The sequence below is a fragment of the Protopterus annectens genome, chromosome 5.part0 (genome assembly GCF_019279795.1).
Source record: "Protopterus annectens isolate FY-2018-M chromosome 5.part0, PAN1.0, whole genome shotgun sequence".
In the NCBI taxonomy this organism is placed as follows: Eukaryota; Metazoa; Chordata; order Ceratodontiformes; family Protopteridae; genus Protopterus; species Protopterus annectens.
Genome location: NC_056735.1, coordinates 357246243 through 357266202, shown reverse-complemented (window position 1 = coordinate 357266202; position 19960 = coordinate 357246243). Strand labels below are relative to the sequence as shown.

The 19960-nt window shown below is 45.5% G+C and overlaps 1 protein-coding gene across 1 annotated transcript in view; it reads left to right on the top strand.

The window, feature by feature from the left end:
* Window positions 1-19960, top strand: part of MED14 (mediator complex subunit 14) — a 1872212-nt gene that overhangs the window by 873260 nt on the left and 978992 nt on the right. Inside the window, exon 9 of the mRNA XM_044071834.1 lies at window positions 9270-9395. Within this exon, the coding sequence (XP_043927769.1) occupies window positions 9270-9395 (126 nt within the window). The remainder of the gene's footprint in view (window positions 1-9269; window positions 9396-19960) is intronic.

Below are 19960 nucleotides of genomic sequence, written 5' to 3'. Positions count from 1 at the left end.
CCAGACCCGGGAAGGGGAACCCACGATGCTTTGCCAGAGATGGCCTGCACCTGTCGCCCCTGGTATTCCGGATACTGGCTAAGGCTCTTGCCACCCCTATAGTGCTATTTTTAGGTAAGGTTCAAATTCACCACCGTAACAGGAACAGGCAAGCAGAAACTGAGGGTAATGCTACTCAATGCTAGAAGTCTAAATCTCAAAATGCACTCACTCGAGGCACTCCTTAAAATGGAGAACATCGATATCTGTGCAGTGACTGAGACCTGGTTCAAGGCTCTAGAGAGCACCCCTGCATTACCAGGCTGTAACCCATACCACACTTTTCGGCTATATAACCTGGACCAGAACACCAAAGGCGGAGGTGTGGCCATATTCATTAAGGATATCCTAACCTCCAGGCTAGTTGCAAAGAGTAATGCATCCGAGGTTATTCAAGTGCAACTAACTCTGAGCAAAACTGCAATCCAAATTGTAGCTTGCTACAGATCCCCCACCATGCCACAGGATTCCCACTCCTCATTTCTTGATATACTGGAAAATATTAGGGTTCAACCAAACACCCTAATAATGGGCGATTTCAACTACCCCACCGTTAACTGGGAAAACTACTCATGTACCAACTCCTTCGCTCAATACTTTTTGGAATTCATAAATTCCAATGCCCTGGATCAACCTATCCACACTCCCACCAGGGGCAACAATATCCTAGACCTAGTCATTACCAATATGAGTGACCAGTGTTCCACACCTGAAATCAACTCCTCGTTGGTCAGATCCCAACCATAAGCTAATCACCCTAGATATCCACATCCCACCCCCACCCACCATTAAGGAAACCACAGTAAAATAATTCTCCAAAGCCAACTTCATGCTTCTTAAGACATAAGTGGCGAACTTCTTGACGCCCATGCAGATGGACAATACAGTTACGACTGCTGAATCCTGTGCATATGCACTCTGTAAGCACTTGCACGAGTGCATGGATCGTGCTATCCCAAACAGAGCCAAGATGCTATCCTCCAAAAAAAAAGGAAGCCAATCTGGTGGTCTCCTGCCATAAACAAACTCTACAACAGATGGAAGAAACTGTTGCAAAAGAGAGTAAAATCCCATGAGTGGAGGAGCTTGCCTGGTCAGCCTCAGTAAGAAGCTGAGATCCCTTATAAGATCCTCCAAAGCTAGCTACGAAAACAAAATCACCACTGATTCTAAGGGCAACCACAAAGCATTCTATAGCTATGTTAAGAATCTCAATGGCAACACCCAGATCTGCTCTGAGTTACAGCACAATGGCACGAAAATTACAGAACCAACTGATATTGTCAACATCCTGGCAGATAGGTTCATTGCTAACTTTACCCCCCACCCCCACCCCATAAAGGGTCCATATCTGTACAGAAAGAATGCAGAGTTCCTGTAATCACATCTATGCAGATAAAAAGCTGCACACTCTAAAACCAAAAACACAGCATCCATGGCACCGCACACCATCCCAGGCTGCATTTTACACGAACTGGCTCCCCACCTAAGCACCATGTTCAATCATAGTCTCACATCAGGCTTTGTGCCCACTGAATGCCGGACAGCAACAGTTATCTCACTCCACAAAGGGGGAGCCACCACTGATCCTGGGAACTATCGCCCTATTAGCCTGACGAGCCTGGTCTGCAAGGCCCTGGAATGTATCTTCATGGAACTCCTAAACAAAGACATTGGTAACCTCCAAACTCTGGACCCTACCATGTTCTGGTTTGTGAAAGGCAGATCATGTCTTCTGAACCTGATCGACTTCTTTGAGGCAGTCACCAAAGCCGTATACAAGGGTAAGGTGGTTCACACAGCCTATCTTTACCTCGCCAAGGCTTTCGACACCATGCCCCATTCTGGAATTATAGCTAAATTCACTAAACTAGGTATAAATCCCTACGTCACAAGATGGGTTGCCAACTGGCTCACTTCAGAACCCACACTGTAAAAGTTGCAGACTCCAAATCTGACTTCAAACCAGTGACAAGCGGAGTACCACAGGGTTCAGTCCTGGGACCTCTCATGTTTGGTATCTACTTCTCTGAAGTACAGGCTAACACAGAAGGCCTCTGGCTAACAAAGTTCGCAGATGACTGCAAGCTAGGAGCCATAGTAGAGACCCAAATGATGTGGACATGTTACAGATGGGCCTCACTGAGACAGATGCCTGGTGTCAGAAACATGGCCTCAAGCTCAGTGCTAAAAAGTGCATTGTCATCCCCTTTGGTAAAAACTCTACCCATGAACTACCACATAAACGGCAGTCTATTTAATGCCGAATGTATGATAAGAGACCCAGGTGGACAGTATTCTCTCCTTTGATAATCATGTCGCCACAGTAATCAGGCAAGCAGCCCTGCACCCCCCCCCCCCGCTCTTTAGATATACCAACTCCGAGATCGCACTACACTGCAGAAAAGGAAAATCTTCCTATTCCACTCTGTCCAGAGATCTCTGTAAAAACATTTGAACATTCAAAAATTTGATCATATGGTGTCAAAAGTTTGATCATATACTATAGACCCACCTGGTTAGGCACATATACCAAAGGGGGCATTGTACTCCATGACCGGTCTGATTAATGCTGAATGCAGTAGAACAATGACTTCCTTGGACTTAGATGCCATATCTTTGCTTATAAGTTGTGCAACATAGAATGATTTCCTCACCACTGTAGACGTGATGATCAAAGGATAGATTACTATCTATGTGTATCCCTAAGTCCCTGACTACTGGGTCAACTCTAAAGGGATGTGTTGTCAATATGATACGTACCAGGGATGGATGACTTCCCAAAGGATACGGTTATGCATTTCTTGGCATTCAGTTTTAGTTCATGACCAGTTGTTTCTGTGTCACCCCCTCATGGGGAACATTTGTGGCAGTGTGAAATTCTGTGACAGCTCCTAATTTGCAGTCATCTGCAAATGTCAGCCAGAGACCACTGACATTGGCCTTGACTTCTGAGAAGTAAATGCCAAAAACGAGCTGTGCAAGGACTGATCCCTGAGGGACTGCAATTGTGACTGACCTCTTTGGTTTTTGGCTTTGGAGAGGGTGTTTATGGACCTGCTCCTTGGAGATGATAGGTGGAGGGCAGGTGGTAGGGATGCTTTGGTGGGAGGGGGATATGTGGTGAGGACAGGGAGAAGTTTTCACTGTTCCTGTCAGCCAACAGGTTGGCTGTTTCTGCAGGTTTAGTATATGTGGTGCCATTAACAGCCAGTTCTGCACAGATCTGGGTTATTCCTTTAAGGTGTCTGGCGTAGCTAAAGAAAGCCTTATGGTTATCCTTAATGAAGGAGGCTAATTTGGATTCATAGTTAGCTTTGGAATGCTTTACGAGGTGTCTCATTTTTGTTTAAGCCGAGGAGGGAATACTTCCAATTCAGAGACCATTCCTTCCTGCTCTTGGACAGCAATTTTTTTCTGTTATTGTATAACCTCTTAATGGTTGCTGTCCACCAGGCAGGCTTGTTCTTTCTTGAGGATCTTGATTTGGTCATATATGACCAAGTCAATGCATTTGTATAGATGCGGTTACAAGGCATTGGTTTGAATCCCATTTATCCATGCCGTCAGTGAGGGCAGAGGCTATGAAGCTGTTAGTGTCATCATGTATTAGGTTGTAACTGGCATTGGAGAAGTTTTTAGCCTAGTTGCTGCTAATTGGGGGGGGGGGAGCGTCGGAGGTTATTGCTACTTCTAATGAGACTGATTTATGATCAGATATCTCACTAGGAAAGGCCACACACATGTTAGTGAGCACCAGATCCAGAATGTTTGGGCCTTTTGTGGGGGTGTCAACCAACTGGTCCGGGGTACTGGAATTGACAAAGTCCAAGAACCTTTGGTCAAGTGTGTTAGTACATACATAATTTACCCAATCTATGGCTGGGTAGTTAATCATTTAAAACCAGGGTGTTTGGTTGTATCTTGAATGATTCAGGTAGCTCCAAGTATGCAGTGTGGATATCCTCATTCATGGAGGGGGTCCTATAACTGGTAGTGCCTTGGATAGGTCAGTTGAACCTGGATTAGTTCAAGGGAATTATTTGTGTTTAACCAATCTAGAGGTGTATTATTTTTGATGAATATTGATGCTCATCCCCTTTAGTTCTTGCACTTTCAGTTTGTGGTCTGAATTTGTAGGAGGCATTATAACTCTGTATGACCAAGGTGCTTTCCACTGTCTTAAACCAAGTGCCTGCAGAGATGTCAGCATCTTCTAATGTGAGGTCTACTTCCAGTAAGTGCATTTTTCGGTTTAAACTCCTAGCGTTTAGCAGCATAACCTTGAGATTGCTTTTTGAAGATACTTTTTCATCTGGAATTTTGTTGTTGTTGTGACATTGCCTCAAAAAGGCACTATGGGGGAGTCTAGAGCCTTAGCAAGTAACCAAAATCTCAGAGGTGACGTACTGGATCCCTTGGAATAACACCAGATACTAAGCCAATTGTTGAAGTCAGTCATTTTTTGTTTATATTGTGGTATCATCTTAGGTGAAGGTAGCATGCTGCTCAAGGCTAGGGACAGATTCAGACAGTTCAGTCATGTCTTTTCATATAGTCCAGTGAAGTACATCTCAAGTCATTCATACCAGCGTTAACTATGACGTAGTCATAACTGTACTTGCTGTGGAAAAGCTTGGGTGTGTGCGTCATATGGTGGATCCTGGCACCCAACAGACAGCTGACTGTAATCTTGTTGTCCAGCCTGGTGAGTGGGGACATCTGTGTGTCACTATAGAGTTGCCTGTGACCAAAAAATGCAGTTTAGATGTGCTTTGCCTTAGGGACTTGTTTGTTGAGACACTTGTGGTTGTGGTTTTGTGTGTATTGAATGGTGCAAGTACTGTATTAGGTGTAGCATGTTTGTGTTTCGGAGGCCTCTGGTGTTAAGGTAAATTTCTGATGAGTACCTCCGTGTATGATGGTTTGTGTGTTGAGAGCGTGAATTGTGCAGAGGGTGTTGTATGTGGGCTGACAACATGTTCAACCTATATTAATATAGAGTCAAACACCATTATTCTTAGGGATGTCAACTACTGGGTATAAATATGTTCTGTGTGGACTGCCTCAAAGCTCTGTCCCTGTACTTTGTCTCATACAGACTACTGAGTGACGCTGTATGCTTAACCTACAAGGTGTTCTAAAGTCCAGCTTTGAGGGAGCTGCTACACCTTTGCAAAATAAGCAGTACTAGAAGTACCCAATCTAAAGTTCTAAACCTCATCTGTGACATAAAACATGCTGGAGGGATAGGTATGTGTGTCAGAGATTGCCCCTTTTCTGGAACAGACTCCCGTTCATGTGAGACAGAGCTCATCCCTAAGCCTGCTCAAATGCACTTTGGATGAATGGATGGGAAATTGCAAATTCATCCATGGCTAGTTGTCTGTGGCCCTTATGGCCAGGGCAGTTTGTAGATCCCCAAGTCACAGGCATTTACCAAAGCTATTCTAGCCCATGGGCATTGAAAATTGGAAAAATTGGGGCATCAATGGCCATGCTGAAAAAGTTTCTAGGACCTTTAGCCTAGTAATCTCCTATGATCCTATGACCTTTCCTTAAATTGGAAGACCTGTACTACTGCAAATAAGTATGCACAACAGTTGCTATATTTCATCAACATCAACTCAGTTTACTAGATAATGTTCTTCTCTACAAGCAGGGTGAATTTACTTGATCCTGACAAATGTTGCATCTGTATGCTTTACACCTTCAGTTTTTTCTATAATTATCCAGGACTGAGCACCATTTGGTAATGTTCATCATTAGGATCCAACCTAGCGTGGTCACAAACCCTTCCATCATTTGAGATTTCAAGGTAGGCTTGGTGACCACTTCCCCTTGGGGACTGTGCTGTCAACACAGCTGCATTTGCAGAGAGCTTTTGAGTTTGTCTGACTGCTGGTATCAAAAAGTGATAATGTTCCATCACACATGCAATGGAAAATACAGAGGGGGTGGGCCTTTGGTGGATCCTTGGTATATATATATATATATATATATGTATATGTATATATATATATATATATATATATATATATATATATATGTATATGTATATATAAAACCATCCTTAGAAATAAACCCAAAATCTCAGTTTCCAGAACTGTCTCAAATAAATAAATAAATTAAATAAATAAAATAAAAAAGCAGGAAATTAAATCAAGTCCAGAAAGGAAAAGTATGAACTGAAAATTGCCATCAGTAGCAAGGACAGCCATTATGTTTTTTTCCACTATGCTAGGAATCTGTGGAACAATGCCCATCGTTTCACTGAGTTGGTAAATAATAATATCCCCTCAGACTCTGAGGATATGGAAAAAATATTTGCTAATGCATATAGTTCTCCCTCCCTTCACCCCCCCCCCCCATGATATACCCCCTCCAGGGATCACCTCCTAGCAAGTTTTAAAGGCACTCTTGGAAGTAAGGAGGGAAAAACACTGGATTTGTGGGGGTCTGACAGTATGCTAGGGTGTTTTTGTCAGTATGGAATACTGCTTCACAGATCCTCACCTGAATCTGTTTGAACCTCAGCTTCACAAATGGCTTTCTGCCAGAGGCATGTACCCCCTCCTTGTTAGATGAGGCACCACCCTTGATCCTAGTAGCTGTAGACCAATAAGCCATACTAGCGTCATTTGAAGGACAGTGTAACACACCATTGAAGATCTAAAATTAGCAGCTTATAGTCCATGAAACAAAACCATTTTGTGTTTGTGAAGGGTAGATCCTGACTGCTTAACTTATTTGAAAAGTTACTAAGACTTTGGTCAGCAACAAATCAGAATGCACAGTGTTCCTTAATCTGGCCATAGCCTGACAAACTAATGAAATGAACTGTAGAGCCATATGTAATCAACTAGATAGCAAACTGGCTAACTGACAGAACTCATCTAATCAGGAATGCAGGCACTCTTTCCACAAAAAGAATCGTTACCGGGGGGACTCTGTATTTGGGCTGCCGTTATTTGCTATCTGTTTCTCGAATGTCCAACCTGATATCAAGTGTCTGTGGCTGACCAAGTTAGCAGACTGCTAATAACTCTCCTGAGCACTCCCAAATCCTACAGGAAAGATCTGTCTTGTAGTGCTAGGACTTTGAGGTAAGGTTAAATACAAAACAGTGTACTGTTGATTCCTTTGGTAAACACAGGCATCCTAGTACCTTTTACATAAGAGAGACCCTCAAAATTGATAGTTATTAAGGACCCGAGTGCATTCATAGGCAGTGATCTGTCCTTCGATCACTGTGTCCCTTTTTTCATTAGGAAATCTTTCTACCTAATCCAGCTGATTACCAAGGGTTTTTTTTCTAAATCTAGGAATATCACCCCTCTGTACTCCTCCCTTATGACACCCATATTTGAATATTACTCTCCAACTGACATGTACCTAGTCAAATGCTTGATGTAACTTGAAAGACCAAAACTCAATAAGAAAATAAGGGCCTGAGTTCTGCGTCCTGTGTATAACGCCTTAAAGATCTGTCTCTGTTTTTAGCCTCATACAGACTATTATGAGATGACCTTTGCGTAGCATACAAGGGCTTAAATGAACCTGTCCTGTGCAATCTCCTAGACACTCACAAAACATGTAACACCATGAACACCCATACTAGAGACCCAAACTTTCACTGTGACATGGACACAAAATACACCAGAAAACCAAACTGATATACTAGAACTTTGAAGGCAACCAGATGTTTTATTAAATGTTTATAGCAATTGCTTTGTTCCTACTAGACTTTTTTAGTGTTGACTGAGAGTTCAGTAAGGAACATCATTCTGTTTTTTTACACCATAGTATAAATTGAATATATACTCAGAAACATAGCATGTTGAACTGTCTATCATATACAGGGCATTATAACTTGGTTTTGGCTGTAGAGATTCTGTGTCCAGGTTTGCTTCATTCATTTTTTTTCTACTTTAGGGTAAGTGTTTACTACAGGAGCTACTTTAAAGTATAACAGTTAATGTAAGGCACTTACCAAAGTAGTGGATCTTCAGAAGGAGCTTTTGCAGGAGGTACTTTTAATGTTGCACTTGCCTTCCCTTAGTTTTGAACCAGATGTTGTCCTTTTTAGGGCACCTTATAAGTACAGGTGTGGCCGAATGTCAGTTTTGTGTTTACACCTTAGATTTGGATATGTGGGGGGAGAAATGGGAAAAAAGCATGTAAGCTGTTTCCTATTTTATACCAGTGTTGGAAATTGCTTGATTGGTTAGAATGGTTTCATCAGGGATTTCTCATTAGTGGTTGACAGGACAGAAAAGCTATAGACAGTGCAAAAGGTGATGCTGGCTTTTGAACATGCCTTTGCTAGGGCAAGAACCATCCTTCATAATCTGCTTTGAAGAGTATAGCACAGCTGTTTTCAGCATAGCATATGTGACAGTTCTGTAATATTATTTTCAGTTCTCATTTTGAGTAAATTTTCCATCTTCTACTGACCATCCGCTCTCCCTATCACTCCAGTCACACTGTTGACCAATTTGGTCCTCTTCATTTGTCAGGGTCTTAGTCTTAGGTCATTATGTGATGTTAGGTCTGTCATACTTTGAATGAGTGAGGTTTTCTTTTAAAAGCAGTAATGACCCCCTCCCCCTGTATGTTGGTTCCAGATTCTGTGTTTTGCAAATTTTGACACTGAGGCCACACCCTGCCTATATTTTGATATATTACCTCCCTGGTCCTTTCAACAATGTGGTCTGGTGTGCTGTACAATCACTAGTAGCATGGTAGTTGTACACTCCCCAAGAAGTCCCCCAACTCCCCTACTCCATTCCCTCTGTCCCCTTGTTGGCTCTTCCAATGCTAAGGCTACTACTTGAAGGCCGGCTGCCCCTTTGTAGTTAGATCTCCATTCTTCTAGCTGAAAGACCTAACTCACTTTTAAATTGTTGAAGGGTATGCTATGTTTTGCTTAAATTTGTATAACTCTTGTGTTCTTGTTAGTAAAAAGAGCTTCCACCTCAATTTAGGGCAAGCTAACAGAACAAAAACTGCATATAGAAACAGTGGTTTACCCTTTTTTTTGAAGTTCAGGAAAAATCATGCTTAAGTACATCAGACGTTTTGTTTTGATGGTACTTATCTGTATGGTCAGAGCAGTTTTGTCATATGGAACACTTGAACCTGTATAAGCAGAGAATTTCACATTGCTTGCTTTTAAACTTAGGATGTTACCAGTCCTTCATCTGTAATATATTTTCTGTTTTCTTTAGCTTTTATAGAAACGGCTCTCCCGACTCTTGTTGTTCCAATTTTAGAACCATGTGGTCGATCAGAATGTTTGCACATTTTTGTAGATCTGCATTCTGGAATGTTCCACCCTATGCTTTATGGAATTGGTAAGTACCAGAAAACATTAGTGATCAACACTGAATTTGTAAGATATTTGTACAGTGATTATTGCTGGATTACATGGCTTTTTCATTGAAAGTTATGAGGAGCCTATTTATTTAGCATAGTAGCAACCCAAGATTTCGAGTTAACCTGAGATTGTGGTAGTTAGCAGCAGAGTGGGCCTGTTTTAGACACAGGGACACAAACTACAGCTCCAGGGTCCAACTGAAAATCTGGCTCTGAGATTGATTTATGTTTTTTATTTATTTATTTTTTAACTTGAGTAATTCATTTATACGTTCTCTAATACTTGTTTTACCCTGTTCAAGCTAGCAAGCATGCTTGCTAGTTCATATTCTAGTAGGTATTATGCATAAATGCAGAGGACCACTCCTAGACAAGAGCACAAGTTCATTGAAGAATGCACAGTAGTACATTGCAAGCATACCTGTGAGTAGTTAGGCAGACATCCATTGCATCTGGTTTGATGTGAATAATCATTTTTCATTTCATCAACATGCAGTTATTCAACCCACGAATATTTGAAAGCTTGGGAGTTCATTTTTCGAAACATCAGCACTCCGAAGGTTGCAAAATACAGCCCATGATTTGGAGTCATCTCTGAGAAGGGAAAGAAGGTGTTTAAAATGCAGTAATCACCTTCTTACTGTTGTCAGAGTCTGCCATTATAAGACACAGGTGACCATCTAGTAGTGACTTTCTGAGCATTGATCAGCTGGCCACTGATTGGGAGACTGGCAGAATGGATAAGATGTGTACCTCACAGACAACAAGATACAGGGTTTTATTCACACCTTTGAATGGAAATTGGCTGGGCTTAAAATGGCCTGAAAGGGCAGGCAACCATAGTACTTGTCTATGAAATTACCTATGAACAAACAGTAAGCTTCCCCAGTTCATCTGTCACTGTTTTAAGAATGTGAAGGGAAACTGGAGACCCTATCAAAAACCCATGCAGGCACAAGGAGGATATGCATACTCAACACAGAAGGCACTCCAGCTGGAACATTTAACTTGAGAACTAGGAGTTGTGAGGCAGCAGTGCTGTGACCACCCAGAAGCACCCCAGCCAGAATCCAAACTGGAGAACCAAGAGACAGCTGGATCCAGCACTAGGCGACATAGGCAGTCGCCGAGGGCCCAGTGGCTATGGTGGCCCACTCTGGCCAGGAGGGTTCAACATTTAAAAAAAAAAAATTACTACTTAACACCGCAATGGCAGTGTCTTCTCCTTTAAGGAGGACCATGTGTGCATCGGCCAGTGCGGATGTAAGCCCGTTCTGCACTTGCAAGTGAAATTTAAACTAGCCGTTCTGTTTATAGAGAAGGTGTGTGTGCGCGTGCAATTTAGCCATTCTGTTTGTATGACAGTGTGTGCATTGCTTTATGAAAGATAAGGTGTGTTTGTGTGTGTGTGTATTGTGTGAAGGAGTAGGTGTGTGTTGCTGTGTGAGAGCAGAGAAGGCAGGTTTGGTTTTGTGTGTGTGTGTGTGTGAGGGAGAGCAGAGACAAGGTAGGGGTGTGTGTGAGGGAGAGCAGAGACAAGGTAGGGGTGTGTGTGAGGGAGAGCAGAGACAAGGTAGGGGTGTGTGTGAGGGAGAGCAGAGACAAGGTAGGGGTGTGTGTGAGGGAGAGCAGAGACAAGGTAGGGGTGTGTGTGAGGGAGGCAGAGACAAGGTAGGGTGTGTGTGAGGAGAGCAGAGACAAGGTAGGGGTGTGTGTGAGGGAGAGCAGAGACAAGGTAGGGGTGTGTGTGAGGGAGAGCAGAGACAAGGTAGGGGTGTGCGTGTGTGTGAGAGCAAAGACAAGGTAGGGGTGTGCGTGTGTGTGAGAGCAGAGACAAGGTAGGGGTGTGCGTGTGTGTGTCTGAGAGCAGAGACAAGGTAGGGGTGTGTGTGTGAGAGAGAGAGCAGAGACCAGGTACAGGTGTGTGTGTGAGCAGAGACCAGGTACAGGTGAGAGCAGAGACAAGGTAGGGGTGTGTGTGAGAGCAGAGACAAGGTAGGGGTGTGTGTGTGTGTGTGTGTGTGAGAGCAGAGACAAGGTAGGGGTGTGTGTGTGTGTGAGAGCAGAGACAAGGTAGGGATGTGTGTGTGTGTGTGTGAACAGAGACAAGGTAGGGATGTGTGTGTGTGGGCAGAGAAAAGGTAGGGATGTGTGTGTGTGAGCAGAGACAAGATAGGGATGTGTGTGTGTGTGTGTGTGTGTGTGTGTGTGTGTGTGTGTGTGTGTGTGTGTGTGTGTGTGAGCAGAGACAAAGTGTGTGTGTGTGTGTGTGTGTGTGTGAGCAGAGACAAGGTAGGGATGTGTGTGTTGTGTGTGAGAGAGAGAGAGCAGAGACAAGGGAAGTGTGTGGGGGGCAGAGAGAAGGTAGGTGTGTGTGTGTGTGTGTGTGTGTGTGTGTGTGTGTGTGTGTGTGTGTGTGTGTGTGTGTGTGTGTGTGTGTGAGGGGGAGCAGAGAGAAGCTAGGTGTGTGTGAGGGAGAGCAGAGAGTAGGTAGATGTGTGTGAGGGGGGAGCAGAGAAGGTAGGTGTGTGTGTGTTTTGCTGTGTGAGAGCAGAGAAGGCAGGTTTGTGCGTGTGTGTGTGTGTTGCTGTGTGAGAGCAGAGAAGGTATGTTTGTGTGTGTGTGTGTGAGCAGAGACAAGGTAGGGATGTGTGTGTGTGTGTGTGTGTGTGTGTGTGTGTGTGTGTGTGTGTGTGTGAGAGAGAGAGAGCAGAGACAAGGGGAGTGTGTGGGGGGGCAGAGAGAAGGTAGGTGTGTGTGTGTGTGTGTGTGTGTGTGAGGGAGCAGAGAGGTGGTGTGTGTGTGTGTGTGTGAGGGGGGAGCAGAGAGAAGGTAGGTGTGTGTGTGTGAGGGGGGAGCAGAGAGAAGGTAGGTGTGTGTGTGTGTGTGTGTGTGTGTGTGTGTGTGTGTGTGAGGGGGGAGCAGAGAGAAGGTAGGTAATTGTGAGGGAGAGCAGAGAGTAGGTAGATATGTGTGAGGGGGGAGCAGAGAGAAGGTAGGTGTGTGAGAGCAGAGAAGGCAGGTTTGTGTGTGTGTGTTGCTGTGTGAGAGCAGAGAAGGTAGGTTTGTGTGTGTGTGTGTGAGGGAGAGCAAAAAGAAGGTAGGGGTGTGTGTGTGTGAGCAGAGACAAGGTAGGGCTGTGTGTGTGGGGGGAGCAGAGAGAAGGTAGAGGTGTGTGTGTGTCTGTGTGAGAGCAGAGACAAGGTAGAGGTGTGTGTGTGTGAGCAGAGAGAAGGTAGATGTGTGTGAGGGAGAGCAGATAGAAGGTAGATATGTATGTGTGTTTTGCTGTGTGAGAGCAGAGAAGGCAGGTTTGTGTGTGTGAGAGCAGAAGCAAGGTGTGTGTGTGTGTGTGTGTGTGTGTGTGTGTGTGTGTGTGGGTGGGGAGAGGAGGTGTGTGTGGGAGAGCAGAGTGGGTAGATATGTATGTGTGAGGGAGCAGAGGTGTGAGGTGGGTGTGAGGCAGGTTTGGAAGGCAGGTTTGTGTGTGTGTGTGTGTGAGAGCAGAGGTGGTGTGTGTGTGTGTGTGAGAGACCAGGTAAGGTGTGTGTGTGTGCAGAATAGGGTAGAGGTGTGTGTGTGTGAGCAGAGAGAAGGTAGATGTGTGTGAGGGAGAGCAGATAGAAGGTAGATATGTATGTGTGTTTTGCTGTGTGAGAGCAGAGAAGGCAGGTTTGTGTGTGTGAGAGCAGAAGCAAGGTGTGTGTGTGTGTGTGTGTGTGTGTGTGTGTGTGTGTGTGTGTGTGTGTGTGTGTGTGTGTGAGCAGAGACCAGGGGTGTGTGTGTGTGTGAGCAGAGACCAGGGGTGTGTGTGTGTGAGCAGAGACCAGGGGTGTGTGTGTGTGTGAGCAGAGACCAGGGGTGTGTGTGTGTGTGAGCAGAGACCAGGGGTGTGTGTGTGAGCAGAGACCAGGGGTGTGTGTGTGAGCAGGTGTGAGTGTGCGTGTGTGTGTGAGCAGAGACCAGGGGTGTGTGTGTGTGTGAGCAGAGACCAGGGGTGTGTGTGTGTGTGTGAGCAGAGACCAGGGGTGTGTGTGTGTGTGAGCAGAGACCAGGGGTGTGTGTGTGAGCAGAGACCAGGGGTGTGTGTGTGTGTGTGTGTGAGCAGAGACCAGGGGTGTGTGTGTGTGAGCAGAGACCAGGGGTGTGTGTGTGTGAGCAGAGACCAGGGGTGTGTGTGTGTGTGAGCAGAGACCAGGGGTGTGTGTGTGTGTGAGCAGAGACCAGGGGTGTGTGTGTGTGTGAGCAGAGACCAGGGGTGTGTGTGTGTGTGAGCAGAGACCAGGGGTGTGTGTGTGTGAGCAGAGACCAGGGGTGTGTGTGTGTGTGTGTGTGTGTGTGTGTGTGAGCAGAGACCAGGGGTGTGTGTGTGTGTGAGCAGAGACCAGGGGTGTGTGTGTGTGTGAGCAGAGACCAGGGGTGTGTGTGTGAGCAGAGACCAGGGGTGTGCGTGTGTGTGAGCAGAGACCAGGGGTGTGCGTGTGTGTGAGCAGAGACCAGGGGTGTGCGTGTGTGTGAGCAGAGACCAGGGGTGTGCGTGTGTGTGTGAGCAGTGTGTGTGTGTGTGTGTGAGAGCAGAGACCAGGGGTGTGTGTGTGTGTGTGTGTGAGAGCAGAGACCAGGGGTGTGTGTGTGTGTGTGAGAGCAGAGACCAGGGGTGTGTGTGTGTGTGTGAGAGCAGAGACCAGGGGTGTGTGTGTGTGTGAGAGCAGAGACCAGGGGTGTGTGTGTGTGTGAGAGCAGAGACCAGGGGTGTGTGTGTGTGTGTGAGAGCAGAGACCAGGGGTGTGTGTGTGTGTGTGTGTGTGTGTGTGTGTGTGTGAGAGCAGAGACCAGGGGTGTGTGTGTGTGTGTGTGTGTGTGTGTGTGTGTGTGTGAGAGCAGAGACCAGGGGTGTGTGTGTGTGTGAGAGCAGAGACCAGGGGTGTGTGTGTGTGTGAGAGCAGAGACCAGGGGTGTGTGTGTGTGTGTGAGAGCAGAGACCAGGGTGTGTGTGTGTGTGTGTGTGAGAGCAGAGACCAGGGGTGTGTGTGTGTGTGTGTGTGTGTGTGTGTGTGTGTGTGAGAGCAGAGACCAGGGTGTGTGTGTGTGTGTGTGTGTGTGTGTGAGGACCAGGGTGTGTGTGTGTGTGTGAGGCAGAGACCAGGGGTGTGTGGGTGTGTGGGTGAGAGGAGAGACCAGGGGTGTGTGTGTGTGTGAGAGCAGAGACCAGGGGTGTGTGTGTGTGTGAGAGCAGAGACCAGGGGTGTGTGTGTGTGAGAGCAGAGACCAGGGGTGTGTGTGTGCGAGAGCAGAGACCAGGGGGTGTGCGTGTGCGAGAGCAGAGACCAGGGGGTGTGCGTGTGCGAGAGCAGAGACCAGGGGTGTGCGTGTGCGAGAGCAGAGACCAGGGGTGTGTGTGTGTGTGTGTGAGAGCAGAGACCAGGGGTGTGCGTGTGCGAGAGCAGAGACCAGGGGTGTGCGTGTGCGAGAGCAGAGACCAGGGGTGTGCGTGTGCGAGAGCAGAGACCAGGGGTGTGCGTGTGCGAGAGCAGAGACCAGGGGTGTGCGTGTGCGAGAGCAGAGACCAGGGGTGTGCGTGTGCGAGAGCAGAGACCAGGGGTGTGCGTGTGCGAGAGCAGAGACCAGGGGTGTGCGTGTGCGAGAGCAGAGACCAGGGGTGTGCGTGTGCGAGCGAGAGCAGAGACCAGGGGTGTGTGTGTGCGAGCGAGAGCAGAGACCAGGGGTGTGTGTGTGTGTGTGTGCGAGAGCAGAGACCAGGGGTGTGTGTGTGCGAGAGCAGAGACCAGGGGTGTGTGTGTGTGTGCGAGAGCAGAGACCAGGGGAGTGTGTGTGTGCGAGAGCAGAGACCAGGGGCGTGTGTGTGTGCGAGAGCAGAGACCAGGGGCGTGTGTGTGTGCGAGAGCAGAGACCAGGGGCGTGTGTGTGTGCGAGAGCAGAGACCAGGGGCGTGTGTGTGTGCGAGAGCAGAGACCAGGGGCGTGTGTGTGTGCGAGAGCAGAGACAACGGGTGTGTGTGTGAGCAGAGACCAGGGGCGTGTGTGTGTGCGAGAGCAGAGACAAGGGGTGTGTGTGTGAGCAGAGACAAGGGGTGTGTGTGTGAGCAGAGACAAGGGGTGTATGTGTGAGCAGAGACAAGGGGTGTATGTGTGAGCAGAGACAAGGGGCGTGTGTGTGTGTGTGTGTGTGTGTGTGTGTGTGTGTGTGTGTGTGTGTGAGCAGAGACAAGGGGCGTGTGTGTGTGGAGACAAGGTAGGGGTATGTGTGTGTGTGTGCGTGTGTGTGCAAGCAGAGGCAAAGTATATGTGTGTGTGAGCAGAGACAAGGTGTGTGTGTGTGCTCGCAGAGACAAGGTAGGGGCGTGTGTGTGTGAGCGGGCAGAGGCAAGGTGTGTGTGTGCAAGCAGAGGCAAGGTATGTGTGTGTGTGAGCAGAGACAAGGTGTGTGTGTGTATGTGTGTGTGTTTGAGCAGAGACAAGGTAGGGGCATGTATGTGAGAGAGCAGAGACAAGGTAGGGGTGTGTGTGTGCGTGAGGGAGAGCAAAAGAGAAGGTAGGTTTTGTGTGTGTGTGTGTGTGTGTGTGTGTGTGTGTGTGTGTGTGTGTGTGTGTGTGTGTGTGTGTGTGTGTGAGCAGAGAGGAGGTGTGGTGGTGTGTATGTGTGTGTTTAACATACCTCTGAACTGTCCGGATTTAGCTTCATTTTTTTGTCTGTTTCTCATAAAATTTGTGTTCATATACAAATGTTGTATGTGAGTTTCAGACTTAATGTCCTTCAGAAAAATGCATGCTAACACAAATCCTGTTAATGTAGCAACTTTCTAAATTAAAAAATAGCAATATTTAAAATCTTTCCCTATTTTGGGCCATTGTATCCCCATTATTTTAGGCGCTGTCCAGATTTCTTGCAGTAAGAGGTTGAGAGGTATACATACCTGTCAACTGTCCAGATTTTTGCAGAATGAGCAGATTTTTGCATCATATTTTTGGCCTATTCTGCACATTTGTGGTTTTCTGGCAAATCACTAAGGATTGAAATAACTAAATGTCATACATTTGAGTTTCAGACTTCATTGCCTTCAAAAATGCATGCCAAGACAAATGCTGTTATTCTAGCAACTTTCTAAGTCTACAAGAACTGCATTTATAATCTGTCCCTATTTTGGGGCCTTTGCCCCCCCCCCCTTTGTTTTAGGCTTTTTCTAGATTTCTTGTGCTAAGAGGTTAAGAGGTATGGAGGCATGGTATGCAATGCCCTAGTTGGGGTGGTGGGTGGAAGTTAGTCTGTTAACATGATCAGGCTTGGCCATGTAACTTGATTACAGGAGGAAAGAGCCTGAATCCTCTACACCAACTACCAGACTAATGAAGGAATTGTGATGTCCAGTGGAGACAAAAGCCTGAATCTTCTACACCAATTACCAGACTGATTGAAGGAATTATGAACTTCAGTGGGGAAAAGAGCCTGAATCCTGTACACCAGTGGTCTCCAACTTTTTTTTTTGCCCCAAGGACTGGGTTCATGTAAGACAACTTTCCACGGACCGACCATCATGCACACACAATAAAACATAATAAAAGTGCATAGTATTTATTTGACATTTGTTCACCGGGGAGTCTGACTGGACTAGAAGTCTATTTTCAGCCGAGACCTGGGAAGAAAAGCTCCGAAGTACAATAATTGCCAAAAAAAGTGGACATTTAGCTTAACAGCATAATATTAATCTACTGTGGTCAAGAGGTCCGTAAACCTAATTGCAACCTTATTGACTTTCTAAGTTTATAAGAACATTATTTAAATATGTCCCTATTATTTGTGGCTCTGTCTAGATATATGATGCGAGAGGTTGAGCGGGATGGTCAAGAGGTACGCAAACCTCATTGCTGCTGCTGCCACCAGTGATCACTCTCACTGTTCACCCCCCCCACAGTCTCTTATGCTTTCATGCATGCATTCACTCACACACGCAGACAAACATATACGCACCACGCTCTCTTCTCTTGCTTTCATGCACACATTCACTCACACAAGATTGTTCTCACTCTCTCTCAAATCTCTCAGTCTTTTTTGCTTTCATGCATGCATTCACTCACACAGGATCGCTCTTACTCTTTCAATCTCTTACACTTGCTTTCTTAAACACATTCACTCGCACATGCAGACAGAAACATACACACACTTTTTTTTTGGTTTCCTTGACTTTTTACTCTCGCAAAACAGCAAAAGTGCTGCTTAGCAAATGCAGAATAATGGCTCAGTCGATCTCGCTGCTTACACTCTACAGTTTTTTCTTCTTTCACACACACATGCATTCTCCTTTCATGCACACATTCACTCACACGCAGACAGACAAACACACTCATACACATACATACACACATTCACGTTTTCGTTTCACTTCGTGCCTGGTGGCCCGGTACCAGTCCATATCCTGGTGGTTGGGGACTGCTGCTGTACACCAATTGCCAGACTGCTGAAGGAATTGTGAGTTTGAGTTTCAGTAGATTTTCAGGGAATTATGAGTTTCAGTGCATTTTCATGGAATTGTGAGGTTCAAGTGAAGAGAGGATTACTGTTGCTCACGCTAAATCTGTTCAATGTGCAACTTAGTAGTCTTGTTAAGTAAATGGCAATCAGTGTTTGTGCTTTAGAATTTGAAAGCAGTGTTAGTATAATTGCCTTAGTGCAGAAGACTAGATTCTACTCCTAAACCATGAATATGGAGTGCTGATATTGCAGTGCCCTTTTGATTGCTTATTATTTGGTGCATTTTAAGGACAGATGAGAGTTCTGCACTCCTAAGTGTGTCCTCCTTTGTAAGAGATGCCTAGTAACTATGAACTTGTTGCCGGGTTGTCAGTTATTCCCTGTTTCATATTACCAGCTTAATTTTTTTTTAATGTAGCAAGTTGTTGTATCCTGGGTGCACATCTTCCACTAATCCCTGCCCAAACAGCTCCCCCACTGAGACAGCTACACTTCTAAATTCCTTCTTAATCAACTCCATCTGTAACCTCACCAAAACCGATACTACTACTACCTAATCCCCACCACCAATCACGGTCAGTTGTCCCACCTTCTTTCTCAAACCTGTACCCACATCCTAGATCAAATCACTTCTGACCAAACTAAAAACTTGCTCTCCATCAGTTGACAACTTACCTCCTCAATCCCTAAAACTGGCTGCTATAATTCTATTGCTTTGCCCATCTCTGTATTATTCAACAGATCTATCAAGGAAACCTCTGTGCCTGATATCTGGAAAAAATGTTATCCCATTACATAAAGGCCATACTGCAATAGACTCCTCTAACTTCAGACCAGTTTCCATCTTATCTCCCCTGTCAAAAATTCTTGAAAAATGTATCCACAAACAGCTCCTTAATCATATTCTCCAAGAAAATCTTCTTACCCCCACACAACATGGCTTTCGGCCAAAGCATAGGACTGCTACTGCTCTGGCATCCTTCATTAACACTATCACAAAATCACATGATAACAATAAATTAGTTTCCTGCCTGTTTCTAGATCTATCCAAAGCGTTCGATACTGTTTCTCATAGACTACTACTGTCCAAACTTTCTTCTGTTAACCTCTCTAACTGTACTGTATCGTGGTTCTCCAGCTACCTCATTAACAGATTTCAGGCTATGAGATGGCAGTCAAACTTCTCTCCCTTTCTTCCAGTACAAATTGGGGTGCCCCAAGGTTCCATCCTTGGTCCCCTACTTTTCAACATCTTTATTAATGACCTGTATTCTTCTTGTCCACTCTCTACTGTTAGTAAATACGCTGATGACTCCACAATTATCTCCTGCACTGATATCACACACCTTCATACCTTCACCTAAGAATCCCTCCGCTCCGTCGAAAGATGGATTACTTCCACCAATTACTACTGAACCGTACGAAAACTAAACTCCTCGTTTCTCCCTACCTGTTTTCAGCATCACAAATCTTCCTTCTCTGTCTCCTCCCTGAATAATGCTACCATCTCATCTGAACCCCACACCAAATTCCTAGGTGTTATAATTGATGACCTTCTCAAATTCAATCTACACACAAAGCAGTGCATTAAAAAGACCCAACAAAAACTAGGTCTGCTCTATAGACATAATAAATACCTTACAAATACCTCCAGACTCTCCCTTGCACAAGCCTTTCTACTTCCCACACTGCTCTATGCTGCCCCTATTCTCACACACCTCCAATGAAATATTCTCACTAAACTAGAGCTTACCTCTAACAAAATAGCTCGATTTGCCTCTAGCCTACCTTACCGCACCCACCATTGCATCGCCCTAAGAAATCTGCAGTGGCTTGAATTTCATCACCAAATTCTAATACCACAGTTTCTCGTGGCTTATTCAGTCTTGCATCAACCTTCTTCCTGTCCCTCTCTCTCCACTCTCATAGGTTCATAGTTTAGTACTAGACTAACTGCCCTTATGGCAATTTTAAGTCTAGCCAATTACCCATTGTGAGAATCAAACCCCTGCACCTTGTGATTGTAAGGTAATCACCTTAACCATTATGCCCAACC